Source organism: Crinia signifera, chromosome 4 (assembly GCF_055691185.1).
Source record: "Crinia signifera chromosome 4, ASM5569118v1, whole genome shotgun sequence".
In the NCBI taxonomy this organism is placed as follows: domain Eukaryota; kingdom Metazoa; phylum Chordata; class Amphibia; order Anura; family Myobatrachidae; genus Crinia; species Crinia signifera.
Genome location: NC_139220.1, coordinates 314,842,552 through 314,860,626, shown reverse-complemented (window position 1 = coordinate 314,860,626; position 18,075 = coordinate 314,842,552). Strand labels below are relative to the sequence as shown.

Below are 18,075 nucleotides of genomic sequence, written 5' to 3'. Positions count from 1 at the left end.
TAGGGCTTTACACTGATGCTTCTGCTGACTTTGCTTATGGACAACAAATTCACTGGCTCTTAAATTCCTTCCAGCCTATGCTGCCCTCACTCTATCTTATATAGTGTGGCGAGCGCAGCGCGCCACCGAGCCCGAAGCGTGGCGAGTGCAGCGACCCCCGCGAGGGGACGCGGAATACATGTAAAGTAATCCACGGACGCTCGCCACGCTTCGGGCTTGGTGGCTCGCTGCGCTCGCCGCACTATATGAAATCAACTCCACGCAGACATGGTTAGTGGGGGTATGAAAAGGTCAGCGGACGCATTCCGCTGCCGCTCGCCACACTTTGGGGTGATGTGGAGAGTGGTTCTGTTTTCAGTGTTTTACCATATGAACTACTGAGATCGCATCTCACATCTCATCTCAGGCGATCTGCGATGCGATTTCACTCATGGTGCAGTGAATAAATTAACTAAATTAACTACTGAGATCGCATCGCACAAATCGCAAGGCACAAAAAGACATGCAATGCGATATGCGATGCGATGTGCGATGCGATTTCACTACGCAGAATAGCCCACTAAGCAAATAGCTTAGTGGGCGCCCTGCTAGGAAACAAGTACTGAACTTCCTATGAAAAGCATCAAGTTTTCTGTAAATAAAGGACCCATTCGTCATCCTTCATTTACTTCATCTTCACTTCTGATAAGCTGCTCTTACTGCGGAGACATCTTACTGGAAGTGAGATAATCATCACAGGCCTCCCCCATCCTTTCCGTGGCACTGATGCTGAATCAGCTTCAGCGTAACATCTGCGGCTGTCGGCAGATATCACCACTGCAAGATATCATCACTAGCTCAGCAGATCGCAGTTAGGAAATAGAAATAGAGTTTATTTCCACACGATCTGCAGATGACAGAATATTCTTCTTTCGTGTCTTACAGCTGCAGATGACAAACTGCTTTGGTTTCAGTCCAAGGGGAGGAGGGACGAATTAGGAACTATGGAATCAGTGTGGAAACAGTAGGGGAGGATCTCAAAAGATCCCCCCTCCTGCAGACACCACAGGGTAGATGGCAGCTGGTGAAGACATTTGGGGCTTGTATGCCATCTCAGGAATGGCATATAGGGGCAGATGTATTAAGCCTTAACAAGAGATAAATGCAAGAGTGATAAGGAGAGATAAATGTCCAGCCAATCAGCTCCTTACTGACTTTTTTTAAACACAGCCTGTAACATGGCAGTTGGCAGGTGATTGGCTGGACAGTTATCTCTCCTTATCACCCTTGGATTTATCTCTTGTTAAAGCTTAATACATCTGCCCCATTGTTACATATCGGGAGAGGAAGACTAGCACTGACTCAATGTTCTAATATGATAATTATGAACCAACAATGACAATAATAATGGATTCCAATATCCTACATATTTATTAAGTTGGTGGTGCTCCCATGAGTCATAGTGTGAACTATTATACAAAGGAAGAGAAAGATGACTCTCTTTTTTTTGGGGCACAACTTTAGTTTAAAATATATATATATTTTATTGATATGCGTTAAAATGTAAGACTCACTGCAGAAACCTCCAAAACTACTACAATTGTAAAAAAAGTCTCAAGAGAAGAGAAAAGGAAAAAGGGAGAGGAAGAGAAAGCAAATATTGCTTAGTCAATTGATGTGTGACAGGGCAGAAAAAACTATGTCACAGTGTCAAAAAGATTTGCAGTTTAAGATACATAAGAATAGAATTCAAGATGAAGTGGAAAAAAGTATTTTTGTGTCAGCCTCGGTCATATATAACCTCAATGTGGGGATATTCTCCCCTGAGATACATTAATAGCCTGGCTGATATTAATTTTTAATCGATGTGTGACAGAAGGGAAATAAAGAAAATGAATAAGAAAAAGTCATAAAAAAGACCCTGGTTGGGTCTATATCCATACAAATGTGGCGAAAATCTTTACAAGTATGGTGTGGACTGTCACTGTGGGTAACGACAGTGTATATCACTGCGGTACCAGGCGGTTATGGCTAGTAATACAGTATTTTACAAAAGATTTTGTACGATTATACATATATATGCGCGCAATAGATCTAAGCACCCTGGAAATGCATTTATGTTAGATAAAGATAGATACAGTGTGTTCTCTCTGGTCTCTGATCGTTCCTGCTTTTCAGCCGTGTGTCTCAAGGACAGTGAACGGACTGAATGAGGGGCTTGATCGTGATAGAGGCCAGAATGTTGAGAACACCTTAGAAGGAAAAAGAAAGGAAGAAAAAGTGGGGATCTGCTGTTGATTTACAATGTCCTTTGTCACCCCTGTTGGTCAAAGCCAGCGCAGGAGATCAAGCAGTCACTGGATTCAATGAGAGTCCCCTAATATAGAGAAGGTCATTCTTATGCAAATATATTCATCTGTATCAATACAGGTTGTGCACCTCCTTTTACATATATTTTCCTCCTAATAGTTGCACACTGAGGGATTAGATCAAAACAAGGCTTCCCTCTATATGATTCCAATTTGCAAATGCACTAGGGAAGAAATAACAAAAAATCCACTCAAAATAGTAACAATTAGATATTATCCAGGTCACTCATCTACACAGCGCTGCATCTTTGCCACAATTGGCAACCTCCCCGCCTGTCAGCCATTCCTATCTGTAGCTGCACGCTTAGGGATTAAATCAAAGCAAAACTTCCCTCTTTACAATTTGCAAATGCACAAGGGAAGGAATGAGAAAATCCACTCAGAATAATGACAGTTAAATATTATCCAGGTCACTCATCTACACAGCGCTGCATCTTTGCCACAATTGGCAACCTCCCCGCCTGTCAGCCACTCCTATCTGTAGCTGCACGCTTAGGGATTAAATCAAAGCAAAACTTTCCTCTTTACAATTTGCAAATGCACAAGGGAAGGAATGAGAAAATCCACTCAGAATAATGACAGTTAAATGTTATCCAGGTTACTCATCTACACAGCGCTGCATCTTTGCCACAATTGGCAGCCTCCCCGCCTGTCAGCCACTCCTGTCTGGACGCGCGTTTCGCCTCTGCTTGTTCATTGCGCGCATATATATGTATAATCGTACAAAATCTTTTGTAAAATACTGTATTACTAGCCATAACCGCCTGGTACCGCAGTGATATACACTGTCGTTACCCACAGTGACAGTCCACACCATACTTGTAAAGATTTTCGCCACATTTGTATGGATATAGACCCAACCAGGGTCTTTTTTATGACTTTTTCTTATTCATTTTCTTTTTTTCCCTTTTGTCACACATCGATTAAAAATTAATATCAGCCAGGCTATTAATGTATCTCAGGGGAGAATATCCCCACATTGAGGTTATATATGACCGAGGCTGACACAAAAATACTTTTTTCCACTTCATCTTGAATTCTATTCTTATGTATCTTAAACTGCAAATCTTTTTGACACTGTGACATAGTTTTTTCTGCCCTGTCACACATCAATTGACTAAGCAATATTTGCTTTCTCTTCCTCTCCCTTTTTCCTTTTCTCTTCTCTTGAGACTTTTTTTACAATTGTAGTAGTTTTGGAGGTTTCTGCAGTGAGTCTTACATTTTAACGCATATCAATAAAATATATATATATTTTAAACTAAAGTTGTGCCCCAAAAAAAAAGAGAGTCATCTTTCTCTTCCTTTGTACCATTGTTACATATGTAAGTTCCAAAAAGATTATTTTGCAGAACCTGCTAAATGGCATAATTCATATGGAATGACCTGTAACCAGGAGATATCAGTGATGTCACCTAAATCCCAAGATGGATGTACAGATCTGTCCTGTCATAGGCCCTTATTCTAGTTCACTCGCAGAGGCAAATTCCTTCTTAGATGGACAAAACCATGTGCACTGCAGGTGGGGCAGATGTAACATGTGCAGAGAGTTAGATTTGGGTGAGTTATTTGGTTTCTGTGCAGGGTAAATACTGACTGCTTTATTTTTACACTGCAATATAGATCTCACGTAAAACGTAAAACCCCACCAAAATCTAATTCTCTCTGCACAAGTAACATCTACCCCACCTGCAGTGCATATGGTTTTGTCCAGCTAAGAAGGAATTTGCCTCTAAGAGGGAACTAGAATAAGGCCCATAGTGACAATTACACATGTATTGTTAGCAATATAAAATATGTACTAAATTGTAAATAGGCCACTCTATAATAAAGATATAACATTTGTAATGGAAACTTAACCAAGCTTAAAATAAATCTACAGCATGTTTAGCTTTTAAAACAAAGGCATAGGGTGTTATGGATAATCTTACTGGAAAATCCTCTATACAGTATATATAAAAGGGTAAAGCCTCCTCACCGTTTTTAGGTGAAGTACCACCAGTGACCACTAGAGGCCACTCAACATACCAAATTACACTGCAACAGAAAGTGAAACCAACATCTTGGATATGGACAGAGGGAGCTGTGAAAACGGGTTGGGATCATTTGGTCTACAGCATGCTGGTCAGTCATTAGGTCATTAGGTCGACACCATTAGGTAGACATGGGAAAAGGTTGACATGGGAAAAGGTTGACATGAGAAAAAGTTGAAAGGTCATTAGTTCGACAGGTCATTAGTTCGACAGGTCATTAGTTTGACAATGTCTTGGTTCGCAGTCAAAAGGTAGACATGGGGAAATACAACTCTTAGTCCATATCTGCTCATACCTTCAAATCTCTAAAGGTAATTTTACTAAGCCGTCATTTTGACGAGCTTTTAACCAGTAGTGCAAAGCCTCCAACTGTACCGATTTAGATAGTGCAGTACCGATTTTTAACCCTACGTACTGGCTAAAACCCCCAGGACTGACTGTACCGGTTTTTAGCAGCAGCTCTCAGTCAGCCAAGGAGGCCGGGGCTCTGGGAGTTGTAGTTCATGACACCATCGGCTGCTCGCTAGGGAGCGGCTGGCCAGGACTACATCTCCCAAGGTGCACCGCAAGGGGGATGCAATAAACATGCCTTACCATTTTCAGGATAGACTGCGTTGGGGTGACGTCCCAGCAGGCAGTGGGGAGACTACAAGTCTCGGCATGCTGTCTGCGGCAGTGACTGACGAGTCTAGAGACTAATAGGGATACTTAGAGAATAGTAAAGGGGGCCCCCTGTACTGCTTTTTACATCGGAGATGTTGGCGGGTAAGGTAGTCTTATATTCTAGTGAGACATATGAATAGGGGATACACATGATGGGTGTGGTATAGGATCGCGACAGTCATTAGCCCGACATCGGGATCCCGACTGGCCGGACTCAGACAGCATGGTGAGCAACAAAGCCCCTTGTGGGCTCGCTGCGCTTACCACGCTGCGGGCACGGTGGCTCGCTGCACTCGCCACCTATTCTATTCTCCCTAAATGGGGGTCATGGACCCCCACGAGGGAGAATAGCCGGTTGGCCTTCGGGCACCCAGCTGTCTGTGTTTTGACAGTCGGGATCCCGACAGTCATTTACCCGACGTCGGGACCCCGTCCGGCACCCCACATGGTAGCGGGTATTTAATACAGATGTAGCGACTCTCATCCTTGGCCGGCGCTCGCCAGATTCCTTTCACTGACGAGCACCGGCGATAGAGACTTGGAAGCGCGTACGTCTCACGCGCACGCACGTCCCAGTATCACGGCATCTGGGCAGCGTCTCCCTGCCCGCCTTCACTTCAGGTCGATGCTGCCCAGTTCAGAGGGGGGTCGGGGCAGCGAGAGGGACCAGTGGCGATTGCGGGGGAAGCAGCGGGCCCCTGGTGGTAGCCGGCCGCTGGCGGGGGATGGCAGTAGAATCGCCATCCCTTGCAAAGATCAGCCTGGCTACATCTGTATAATGAACAGAGCAGGATAGAATGCCAATCAGGGTATAAACAAATAAAATACTGTAATTTCCTGTAGTTAATTTCTACAGAAAATGTTTGTTAACTAAACCAGATTAAAACTTCTCTGTCCTCAAACAAGATAAAGCATTCAGTCTCGTATTGGGGCAGCACTCCCCTCCCCCCCAGGATTATCAAAGTGTCCACATCCCCCCCGTGCAGCCAGTACTTCCTGCCGCTGGCGCTTCTGTCGGGTCCTCCCGGCTCTCCCGGCTCCTGCTGCTAATAAAAAGTAACACTCACAAAATGGCTGCCCACATAATGCAGACAGTTTTTGAGGATGCTAGAGGAGACAACATCCTACTCTAGTAACCTTTAAAATGGTCTGCTGTATGGGGGCAGCCATTTTCTGAGTGTTACTTTTTATTACCGTAGCAGCTGGAGCCAGGAGAGTCGGGGGGGGCCCGACAGAAGCGCCGGCAGCAGGAGGTACCAGCTGCACGGGGAAGGGGGCGCAGGAGCCGGGACCCGCAGACAGTAGGGCATAACCATAGCCCCACAGACCCCCAGCGCCCACACCTTCTCAGCGCCTCCCCGCCACCGCGGGGGCTGCGGGGCTATAGTTACGCTACTGGGATTACTGATATCTAGAATAAGAATAAAAAGCGTAACAACACAAATACTGTGCAAAAGTTGTAGGCAGGCAAACAAAAGCTGCAAAATAAGGATACTTGTGTCGACCTTCTGACCCTGTTGACCTAAGCCATGTCGACCTTTAATGGTCAACCCAACGCATGTTGACCTAATTGGTGTTGACATAATGACCGAATCCCCTGTCAGTATATTTGCCATTATTAACATAATTGACATTGGCCCTTTGCCATCCCTGCTGCTGCTTGGACTTCTGGGTTACTTACCTGGAAATCCTACTGCACACGTGCAGAGATGCTGGAGGCCGCATGGCATGCTGGGAGGGATCCTTCACACTGCAGCTCTGCATAGAGGATCCCAAAGGCTTCTATGGGATTACGCCAGCTCCAGCTGGTGTAACCCCCCCGCAGCGAAGTCCCACTGGGAGGGGCTTTATTACATTTGAAAATGCAGTAAAATGTGTTTTCACCATCTTATTTCTTTATTATATCCTACCCTATGGGCCAGATGCATCAAGCTTCAAAAAGTGATAAAGTGTAGAGTAATTAACAACCAGCTAATCAGCCCCTAACTGTCATTTTTCAAACCCAGCCTGTAACATCCCAGGTACGGGCTGTTCACTTTTTCAAGCTTGATATATCTGTCTCCTAGTGTGAAAAAGTCAAAATAATGTTCTGGATTTAAAAATTCACTTACCTGCTGCAACTACTAAATCTGTTCCACGTGCAGACTCAGGGGTAGGATCTCTTATCTGTGTCCTCACCACACAGAAGTACCGGATACTGTCAGATGGTGTCACATCTCTTACTCGTAATGACAGGTTTTGAGGGAAATTCTCTACTGACCAGCGTCCAGTTTCCTGCGTCTTATTATGCACCGTCCATGTATTAATTATACTGTTGTTAGACCACAGGACACTTGTCCCCATCCTCCAGGTGACATCTCTTATAGAATTATCAGGTGCATTATGTACATAGCACGGTATAGTTACATCTTCTCCAGCTACAGCAGGGACAACATCCATCTGCTCTACAGAGATCCGATCTACAGAGACAGGAGGAAACAGTCACACAGATATAGGGGAGCTATGAGCCTGCCCAGTGGCGTAGGGGATGCAAATGCTATAGGGCCCGGCCGCTTGGGGAGGGGGGGGAGGCAAAGTCTAACAGGCGTCCCCTGCACCCTTGATTTTTTTTACCACTTTTTTTTATATACTGTAGTTCAGAGCGGGCAGTGGTTGTGCAGCGCTGCTGTCCCGTGTCCACCTTCAGAATTCGAAGCTGGAGACCGGGCACCACCGCTGAACAAGAAATAATGCTATGTTGCCTCTGCGCCGACGCACATGATACAGCGCCGCAGAGGAAACCTGCCACCAGCCGCCGCAGAGGAGACCAGACCCGGCGCACATAAAACTCTGATCCGGCGCTGTGCAGGAGACCAGTGACCTGCCACTGGATACTGTATGTCACACATGAAACCCGGCATCGCACAGGAGGCCAGCTTTCCAGCACCGCACGTGAGACCTGTCACCAGCTGCTGCACAGTGAATACAGCAAACAGGAGAAATGCTGTTGAATGGGAGATGGCTGGTGAGTGAAAGGCATGCCACCTCCAAATGTACACAGCGCTGCTTTTTTTGGGGGGGTATGGCAAAATTATGCCTTCCACAGTCCTTTCAGATGCCTGCTCTCCACCACCTTCCCCCCATTGCCTCCCTTTCATTTCTCACCCTCTTCCCTCTCTACCTCTTTACTTCTGCCTCTCTCACTCCCCTTTACTGTCTTACCTACAGGGCCGGATTATAATGGGGGCACAGGGGGTCAGTACCCCTGAGCCCCCCTCTATCTGTGGTTGGCATGTTTTTTTTTTTTTAGCTAATGGTTTTGTGCATGGGAGTGGGGCAGTGCTGAAACTTCACCTACTGTATCTGTCAATGTGACAATAATTATTGTTGCTGAGCACCAGGAGTGCAATGCATTACTGGGAGTTGACTAAGTCCCATAACACTTTGCACCAGAGGTCAGAGGCGGAGAGGCTTGCTCTGCTGAGCTCTGCTTGGTGGTGCTCACTACATGCTTCTCAGGCCCATTCTCTCTCCCCCACCCCCTCTCTCACCTTCTGTCTCTCCCCAACCCCTCTCTCACCTACTGTCTCACTTTTTCTCAGCCCTTCATCTTTCTCTCTCCCCTGCTCTCTTCTCCTTGCCCCTTCGTTCTCTTACCACTCTTTGAATCCCCTGTCTCACTTCTCCCATGGTCTCTCTCACTCTGTCTCTTCCTCACACCCTCTCTCTCTTGTGACAATGGTGAGGGGGGCCCCTTCCAAATTATTGCTATGGGGCCCACAAAGTTCTAGTTACGCCCCTGAGCCTGCCCCCCCCCCCCCATCCCCTGCAGGGTGACACAGAGAGAAGGGAGCTATGAGCCTGCCCCTCCCCCTGCAGGGTGACACAGACAGAAGGGAGCTATGAGCCTGTCCCTCCCCCTGCAGGGTGACACAGGCAGAAGGAAGCTATGCCCTTGTCCCTCCCCCTGCAGGGTGACAGAGTGACACAGAGAGAAGGGAACTTTGAGCCTGCCCCACCCCTTGCAAGGTGACGCACACACAGAAGGGATCTATGATCCGGCCCTTCCCCTGCAGGGTGACACAGATAGAAGGGAGCTATGAGCCTGTCCCTCCCCCTGCAGAGTGACACAGTAGGGTGACCAACTCATCCCTTTAATCCGGTACACATATTAATTACACAGGTTCTGTGGCTGGCTTTCACCTGGTTTTAAACTGCCACAGAACCTGTGTAATTAGTATGTGTCCCGGATTAAAGAGATGAGTTGGTCACCCTATGACACAGACAGAAGGGAGCTATGAGCCTGTCCCTCCCCCTGCAGGGTGACACAGACAGAAGGGAGCTAGGAGCCTGCTCCTCCCCCTGTAGGGTGACACAGACAGAAGGGAGCTAGGAGCCTGCCCCTCCCCCTGCAGGGTGACACAGACAGAAGGGAGCTATGAGCCTGCCCCTCCCCCTGCAGGGTGACACAGACAGAAGGGAGCTATGAGTCTGCCCCTCCCCGTGCAGGGTGGCACAGACAGAAGGGAGCTATGAGCCTGGCCCTCCCCGTGCAGGGTGGCACAGACAGAAGGGAGCTATGAGCCTACCCCTCCCACTGCAGGCAGGCAGAGACAGAAGGGAGCTATGAGTCTCTCCCCCTGCAGGGTGACACAGACAGAAGGGAGCTATGAGATATATGACTAATGGGTTTATACTCATCACCATCCGTGCCACTGCCATGTGGGTTCCCACAAGGTTCTATATTATCCCCCATGCATTTTGCAGTGTACATGCTGCCAATGGGTGAAATAATTAGGCGGCATGGCCTGGTCTACCGCTACTATGCAGATTATACACAACTGTACTCGTCCTTTGCTCCAGGCACTGATAACACAATAACCAACCCTAAATGGCACATAATAGCTGAGCTCCAGGAATGGATGATGCCAGTTGGATGAGTCTGAATCCTGATAAACAGAGGTCCTTATGATAGGGCCTCAACATCAAAGGACAAGACTGCAGCACAGCCACCCAACTGGACTGACACTTGGGGGTAGAGCATGACAAAACTCTGATCGATTGCGGAATCTTGGCACGGTGCTGGATGGTGGCTGGATACTTAAACATCAGATATCAGCCACAATCACATCCTCAATCTTTCATCTGAGGAACATAGCCAGAATCAAACACTTAAGGTGGCCATACACACGCAGATTTATCTTCAGATCTGGCTGGTTGGAATAAAAACATGGTTATGGATGAGAGCAAATGACAGTTGACCATTTGCTTGGAAATGCTGGAAAACTGACAAACTGTCACTCATCCATAACCATGTTTTTGTTCCAACCAGCCAGATCTGAAGATAAATCTTACTAGTGTATGGGCACCTTTAGTAACCTCTGAAGATCTGCCAAAAATCATACATGCATTTGTATCATCCTGATTAGATTACTGCAATGCCCTCTACCTGGGTCTCCCAGCAAAACATCTTCACCGATTACACTTGGTATAAAACACAGCTGCCAGGCTGTTACACAACCAGCCCCATTCTAGCCACAAAACTCCCATTCTCCATTCCCTTCACTGGCTGCCCATAACATGAGGAATCATCTGAAAGATTAACTTACTGAGTTACAAAGCCCTACATGACCAAGGCCCAAGGTACCTGAAGCAGCTTCTGATTCCATACTGTCCCACCCGATTACTGCGGTCTGTAGATGAAGGACTTTTAGCAGTACCTAGGATCTCCCGTAATTCATCTGGGGCTAGAGCTTTTAGCCATGCGGCCAGGGCCGGTGCTAGGGTGTCCGGCGCCCTCCTGCAAACCATACATTTTGCGCCCCTTTTGAGCGGTTTGCTACACAGTGAAACACTTGCTCAGTATCGGCTGCACCCTGGTTGCGCAGCCTAGCTGTGAAGCCAGAAGCAAGCCTGCCATGTTTTGGATTATGTGTGATGTCATCCAGCCGTCGAAGCCCTCCCCCAAAATGCATGCATTGTCTCAACCATTCGCATGAAATCTTGAAGCGATGCCCCAACAACAGGCCATTGGGCCCCGTTGCCTTCCACAGTCCCCGCTGCCTATGGCCTGTTGCCGGGTTTTCACTTCATTTCATGCAACCCCCCATCACCACCCACCCTCCACGCCGCAAATGGCCTGTTGCGGGGGCATCACTTCAACATTTCATGCGAACGGTCGAGACAATGCAGGCATGTCGGGGAGGGCTTCGACGGCTGGATGACATCACACACAACCCAACACATGGACGGCCTGCGTCTGGCTTCACAGCTACTGTAGGCTGCTCAGCCAGGGTGCAGCCGATACTGCGCAAACGTTTCAGTTTTGTGTAGCAAACCGCTCACATCTCAGTGCTGTGTCCGCAAAATGTTGTAGGCACCAAAGGTGCCCATACACGCTGCGAGAATCGCATACATTATGGGCTAGATCGCATCCCATTGCACGGCATGCATGTAATGTGTGTGCGATGCGATCCAAAAGCAGTACAAAAAGTACAGTATGTGCAGCACATATTTTTTGTACTGTGCGATGCCCGCAGGAGCGCACATCGCATCGCACGCAGCTATCGCAGCGTGTATGACCACCTTTAGGCACATAACTAGGGTTGCCTTCTCATGCATCATCGATTCCTGGAGACCCCCCCCCCCCAAAATCCCTACAGTGGGCGGAGCTTAACTCAGTAAGAGGGAGGAGCTGTGATTGCGACTCGCGATCAGATAAAAAAAAAAAACTTAAAACATTTGCGGAGCCAAAATTCACATTCTGACACACGGATCCCCGCCCACAACAAGCAATGTTTATGTATGTTTTCAAGTCCTAATTATAATCTGGTGTGCAGTCAGACAGTGTTCCAGGAACATTAGCCACCACCATTTGGGTCAAAATGTGCGTAGTTGTTAACTGCTTGTTGGATGATTAGCAGTAACATAAAATAACTTTGCAGAGATGAAGCTAAATTAAATTAGACCAATTATGCTGCCAGTGTATTACTAAATTGTAGAACACAAGATTACAATTATGAAGTTATGAGTACTTACTGTACATACAGTACTCTTGTTTGTGGAGGGGCATCAGGTGTGACAGCAGGCCAGAGAGTTGTCACAGCAGGTCGGACAGTCACGGTCCGCGCTACCCAGCGGTCACTCAGTCATGACAGTCATCTCATCTCCTCAGACCATCACCAGACCCGATCATCATAGCTGGGCTGGCTGCAGTGCAGAGGCAGCCTGCAGACAAGGACTCACGAGATGATGACATCATCATCATCATCTCGCGATAATGTCTGTAGCTCCGCAGTGGCAGTGATATGATGCACGCCGCTACTGCCTCTCAGGCTGATTGATAACCTTTCCCCTCACAGTCACCCGATGACACCCCCGGCCCTGCTGCGACCCAGAGATTGCCCGCAGGCTGAAGGGCACCCAGCGATGACTCGCACACCCCCGGCCCCGCCGAGACTTTGAGCTTACACCGCAGCAGTCAGGCTGGGCAGCAGCAGTGTCACAGTGCGGATGCTATCCAGGCTGTGTTGAGTGTGTGCACAGTGCTCTCGCGCCGAAGGGAGCAGGCATACTTGCCTACTTTTGAAAACTAGTTTCAGGGAGATTGTCTGCCACATGCAAACGTGCCATGCTGAGCGCGGCACGCCATGTCATGCTTTACTAAAAGGGTGTGTCTAGCTTCATCCATGGGCATTTCTATGCCTCTCTGGGGTGTGCCCTGCTGGGTTCAGTATCTGTGTGGTTGCCAGTGAAAGGGTACGAACAAGGTAAGGTCATGTAATTTAATTTAATAAAAAAATCACCTTGCCCTAAACTCCACCTCCCATAGCCTAAACCTAACCATTCCCCTCCCACAGCCTTAACCTAACTACCCCTCTCATACTCTAACCCTAACCACCCCTCCCACAGTCATGGGACACAAATTAACTGCTAACCTGCAAACTCAAGCGCTGGTGCAGTTAGTGGCCAGATAATATAGTTTTGCCAGAGCTGGTTTTATGGCACCTGTGGATTCCTGTAAAAAGAGTGATTGAGAATGGTGTATGCAGACCCACTGGCTCAGGTGCCTAGTGTTGGGTGTAATAAAACAAGCTGCTGCTAAATTCCCTGCAACCATATATATATACACATGGTGGGGTGGCAAACAGAGTTGGTCTCTGCATTGGAGAGGGAGGGGGGTTTAACCACTAGATTAAAAGAAAAAGAGCTCTATAGTGTACAATGTGCAGATCTCACTCATGCAGGGAGAAAGGGACCGTTTGCAAACTACTCGCTACTATAAAAGTATATTCAACACTTGTTGGTGCAAGTAGTTTGCAGACAGTCCCTTGCTAACATGGCAGATGGATACTGGATACTCGTATTACTTACTACACGGAAGCAAGGAGCCAGAGATCCACGGTCATCCATCATCCATCCCCGGGCTGCAGATAAGGCTCACAGCAGCCCTGTCATTGTTATCTCCCGTTCTCCTGCTGTGTCAGAGTGGGACTGGCTGCTATTTCATTCCTCCCGACAGCAGCACTAGTTGTTACTACTAGCGCTGCTGCTCCTCTGCACTCACTCTGCTCCCCGGCATCACATACATCGCAGAAGCGCGATCTGTGACAGGCTGACAGCACATTACAGTGTGCACTGACGGAAGTGACCTGCCGCTTGCGGAGCAGCCTCTAAGACGGAGCTTCTAGGGTAGGCAAGCCTGGGAGCAGGGAGTTCTTTATACACTGCTGCCGCCCGCCCGCTGTCAGACAGGCGCTGCGGGCAGCATGCAGGACGGAGGCAGTGACAGGGCTGACTGTGGCAGGCGGCAGCTTTAGCAAAGCAGGGAGGGAGACAGCGCCTTTTTGACATGGCGCCTCCCTGCTTTGCAGGAGCTGCTGAGCGGTCAGCGCCGGCCCTGCATGCGGCTCTGACTCAATGGAACTCACTTCCAAACAATTCAAGAGCCTCCCACTCTAGAATGCTTCAAATACAGACTCAAGACTTTCCTATTCACTCAAGCATTTCTGTAATTCCTTTAAGCATAGTTCATGAAAAGCTTCTCTGTATTTCATTGTTCCATAGGTGCAGATTCTGTGGGTGCTCAAGGGCCTGAGCACCCACGTAAATTGTTGAGGACCCACGGGCCCGAGTCTTGCTGTTGGGACGCCATATTAACTTGCTAATTTGCGGCTGCAGCAGTGGCGTAACTCCCGGAGGCAATGGAGACATTGGCCGCCGGGCGTTAGCCACTAGGAGGGGCACAGAGAGAGGAGCTGTAAAGAAAATGAAAAAAAAAAAAACTACAGCTCCTAGCAGACCTTGCTGCAGGAAGCTCAGGGCTGCTGGGAGCTTCATTTTACTTTCAGTTTCTGCAATACAGTGCACACAGTTAGTGCAGCAGTTGTACACTCCTTGCAGCCAGATAAGAGGGAGTGAGTGGCTCCGGAGGAGCAGTCCGAAAAGGGGGCGTGGCTACACGGGACTGGACTGTACACACACAGTCATTGCCAGCCAGGCCCTTCAGCAGCAGCAGCAGCAGCATGGTGAGTGTGACAGTGTGTGTGTTTAACTATTATATCATACCCTCCAACATGACCCATCCCATTAGGTACAAAATGCTCTGTTCCTGGACTTCCCTGCCAGTGACAGTTACAGATGTGAGCCTACAGCACAGTCCAATATTCAAAGAGGGGGGGGTCACATCAACTCTCAGTGATGTTTGGGATGGCAGCTGGTGTGGCTCCCCTTTTTGAATATTGGACTGTGCTGCAGGCTCACATCTGCAACTGCCACTGGCAGGAAAGTCCAGAAACAGAGCATTTTGTACCTAAGGCGCCTAGAGAATTATGCTGTTTTATCTTCTATCTATTACTTAACACTTAAGCCTAGAAATAACTCACACTGACACCTTAACTAATAAATAAGACACGGACACCAACTGCGTAAGTTTAAAGGTCATCTAGGATATTTATTTAAAGATGGTATGACCCTAATTGTTTAGGGATGGCAAGAAGAAGCACTTGAGACCAGCACCCTCAAACGCGGATGCCCCTCATGGCGGCGACCAGGTCGCCCCACTCGCTGGCATCACTCAAATAACTTGTGCGTACAGCCCGCTCCGCAGCGGCATGCCACGCCCCTCCTAGGGCCAGACGCGGGCACTTCCAGGAAGTGTCCAGCGCCCCACCGCGTTGAGTCGGGACTCGCCTACCTTCTTGGCAGAGGGGCGGGCCATACCCTACGGAGACCACCTGACACCACACTTGAGTGCTGGTCGAGAGCGCTCAACCGCCGATTGTAAATGAAACTAAATTCAAATTTGGTGGAGGCTCAAAAAGCCCATGTAGCACTTTAAAAGGGGAGGGAGGGTGGGAATCCAGACTCAAAGAGGAAGTCCTTCCTGCCTGCTTGCCTATAAATACCCCTCTCTAAGCTGACGCCCCCCAGCTACCCCATAGGGCAGATCTACCTGCCACTCATTATTTGCCTCAGGCCTTATCTTGACATTCACAACTTTATTTAACTACTGCAAATTCACAGGCTCTTAATTACACTCGAGCCTATGCAGCCCTCGTTACATCTAAGGCGCCTAGAGAATTATGCTGTTTTATCTTCTATCTATTACTTAACACTTAAGCCTAGAAATAACTCACACTGACACCTTAACTAATAAATAAGACACGGACACCAACTGCGTAAGTTTAAAGGTCATCTAGGATATTTATTTAAAGATGGTATGACCCTAATTGTTTAGGGATGGCAAGAAGAAGCACTTGAGACCAGCACCCTCAAACGCGGATGCCCCTCATGGCGGCGACCAGGTCGCCCCACTCGCTGGCATCACTCAAATAACTTGTGCGTACAGCCCGCTCCGCAGCGGCATGCCACGCCCCTCCTAGGGCCAGACGCGGGCACTTCCAGGAAGTGTCCAGCGCCCCACCGCGTTGAGTCGGGACTCGCCTACCTTCTTGGCAGAGGGGCGGGCCATACCCTACGGAGACCACCTGACACCACACTTGAGTGCTGGTCGAGAGCGCTCAACCGCCACTGCCTTGGCACTCCTACCCCGCCAGGTTAAACTGTGCCACAAGGCCCGCCACCCTAAAACAACAAACTACGCCCTAACTACACTAAACTAGTGAGAATGTCCTGCAGAAAAATTGCCATACCGGGGTCCGATAGGTGAACCCCGTCTGGCCTATACAACTTGGGGTTGGTTTTCACAATGGTGGGATGCCTGACTGCTTTACCACCCTTCGCCACTATGTATCTGGACACTGCGTGGTTCACTTTCTTTCTGGCCTTCTCAACAGCCTCTATGCTCCGACACCCCCGCCATGTGAAACGGGGCACTATGTCTGACCATACCAGCAATACACCTGGCCAACGCTCCTGTATCCTCGCCATGTCTTTCTCAATCTGTATGGTTAATGCAATGCCTGTCCGCTTGACCAGGTCATTGCCTCCCAGGTGTATTACTAAAACATCAGGTACGCCTAATCTCCTAGCTTTGGAGACTAGCAGATCCCACAGGCCATCCCACTGAAAACCCCTAATGCCCAGCCAGTGCACCTCCCGTGCCCGAGACAGCACCGGGGCCGCGGCTGCCAATGGGTGCCTAGCAGCCCAATATATGTAAGAGTGCCCCACTAACCAAACCCTGCCCAGAGTCCGTGAGGAAGGGGGAGGGGCTGAAAAAGAGAAAGCCTAAGTTAGCATATAACATTATACTGTAAGACACAACTGGAATGCATTGACTATAGACCCGAGTGAAGGGGAAAAATCTTAAAAAACCTCTGGTGGACTGTTGGGGGAAGCCAATTGTAATTAAGTCCCCTGCAGAGGAAAAAGTAAAAAAATTCCCTTCACACCGTCGATTCCGGGACGCTAAAGTCCCAAAACCGATTGTAAACAATATGTTTTCGAGTCAGCGCAACAGGCGCTATCTACAACTTATCTAACCTTATATATTTCTTATAAGCGGCTGACTTCCACCTCCCCACCGCTTGAACTGAGGATGGTGGAAGCCCCGCTGCGGCTGCGCAAGTTGCCGCCCCAATTCTGAACGAATGCGTTCCATACTCTTTCTCGGGGAGACCCAATGCCACGACACACCTCCGAAACACAGCCGCAAACTGGAATCGGGTAAGTGGCCCCACCTCTTTGTGTGCCAGGAACTGTGCCGCGGTGCCTGGTCCGCCCGAGACATACTCCTCAGCCAGGGATACAGGACATATCGCCTTATTGCAGTGCGCTCTCAATGTAATCCAGGCGCCCTTACCTGCCTGGTCTGTCTTAGACCTCCCTATCTTGCAGAGTATCTTCCCCTCACGGAAAACTACATTTTCTTTGAGGAGCCCAGAAAGCGCGCGCTTGTTAGCTGCCACTAACTCGCTTACTCGAAAGGCCCCAAAAAATGCAAAGGAAAATGCCACCTTGAAGAGCGCCGCCTCATAACTACTCTCCGCCACTCCATTCAGACACTGCATAAGGTCCCCCAGCATGCCCTCATCTACCGGGCGACGTGAGTCTGGAACCCCTGGTTGTGCCCTAGCCCACCCTTTTAGAGCCTTGGATAGTACAAAAGACCTGGTAGGGTCTGGCTTGCCTAGCAACTTGGAATGGAACGCTATCCCAGCCAAAGCCGCCGCCATAGCCGACTTTGACCTGCCGTTTTTATAATGTTCCCAGACGAAGGCTAGTAACCGGTCCTCGACCGACTTACCCTCTGCCTCCGGTGAAACCCGAAAGGCTGACCAATCCCTCCAAGCCGCCCCATAAGCTCTACGTGTGGACGGGGCCAAAGATAGCAGGGCCAGTGACTTCATGCCGACTCTATGACCTGCCATACAAGAGGGGGACATCTGAGCCCTGTGACAGCAGCCTCTGGTGCCAGCTCGCGAAATCTCTCGAACTGGAACCTCGAGAGTGCGTCTGCTATACTGTTGTCGACACCCGGGACGTGTCGGGCCCTAAAGTGTATATTGTGCTGCAGACAATGCAAAACTAGGTGTCTTAGCAGGCGCAATGCTTCTGGCGATGTGGCCCTCTGGTTGTTAATCGCATGG

The 18,075-nt window shown here is 48.8% G+C and overlaps 1 protein-coding gene across 2 annotated transcripts in view; it reads right to left on the bottom strand.

The window, feature by feature from the left end:
- LOC146075869 (neural cell adhesion molecule 2-like) overlaps positions 1 to 18,075 on the bottom strand; it is an 85,682-nt gene that overhangs the window by 30,316 nt on the left and 37,291 nt on the right. For both annotated transcript variants that reach the window (XM_083185538.1, XM_083185537.1), the window contains exon 3: positions 7,156 to 7,503. In XM_083185538.1, coding sequence (XP_083041664.1) covers positions 7,156 to 7,503 — 348 coding nt within the window. The remainder of the gene's footprint in view (positions 1 to 7,155; positions 7,504 to 18,075) is intronic.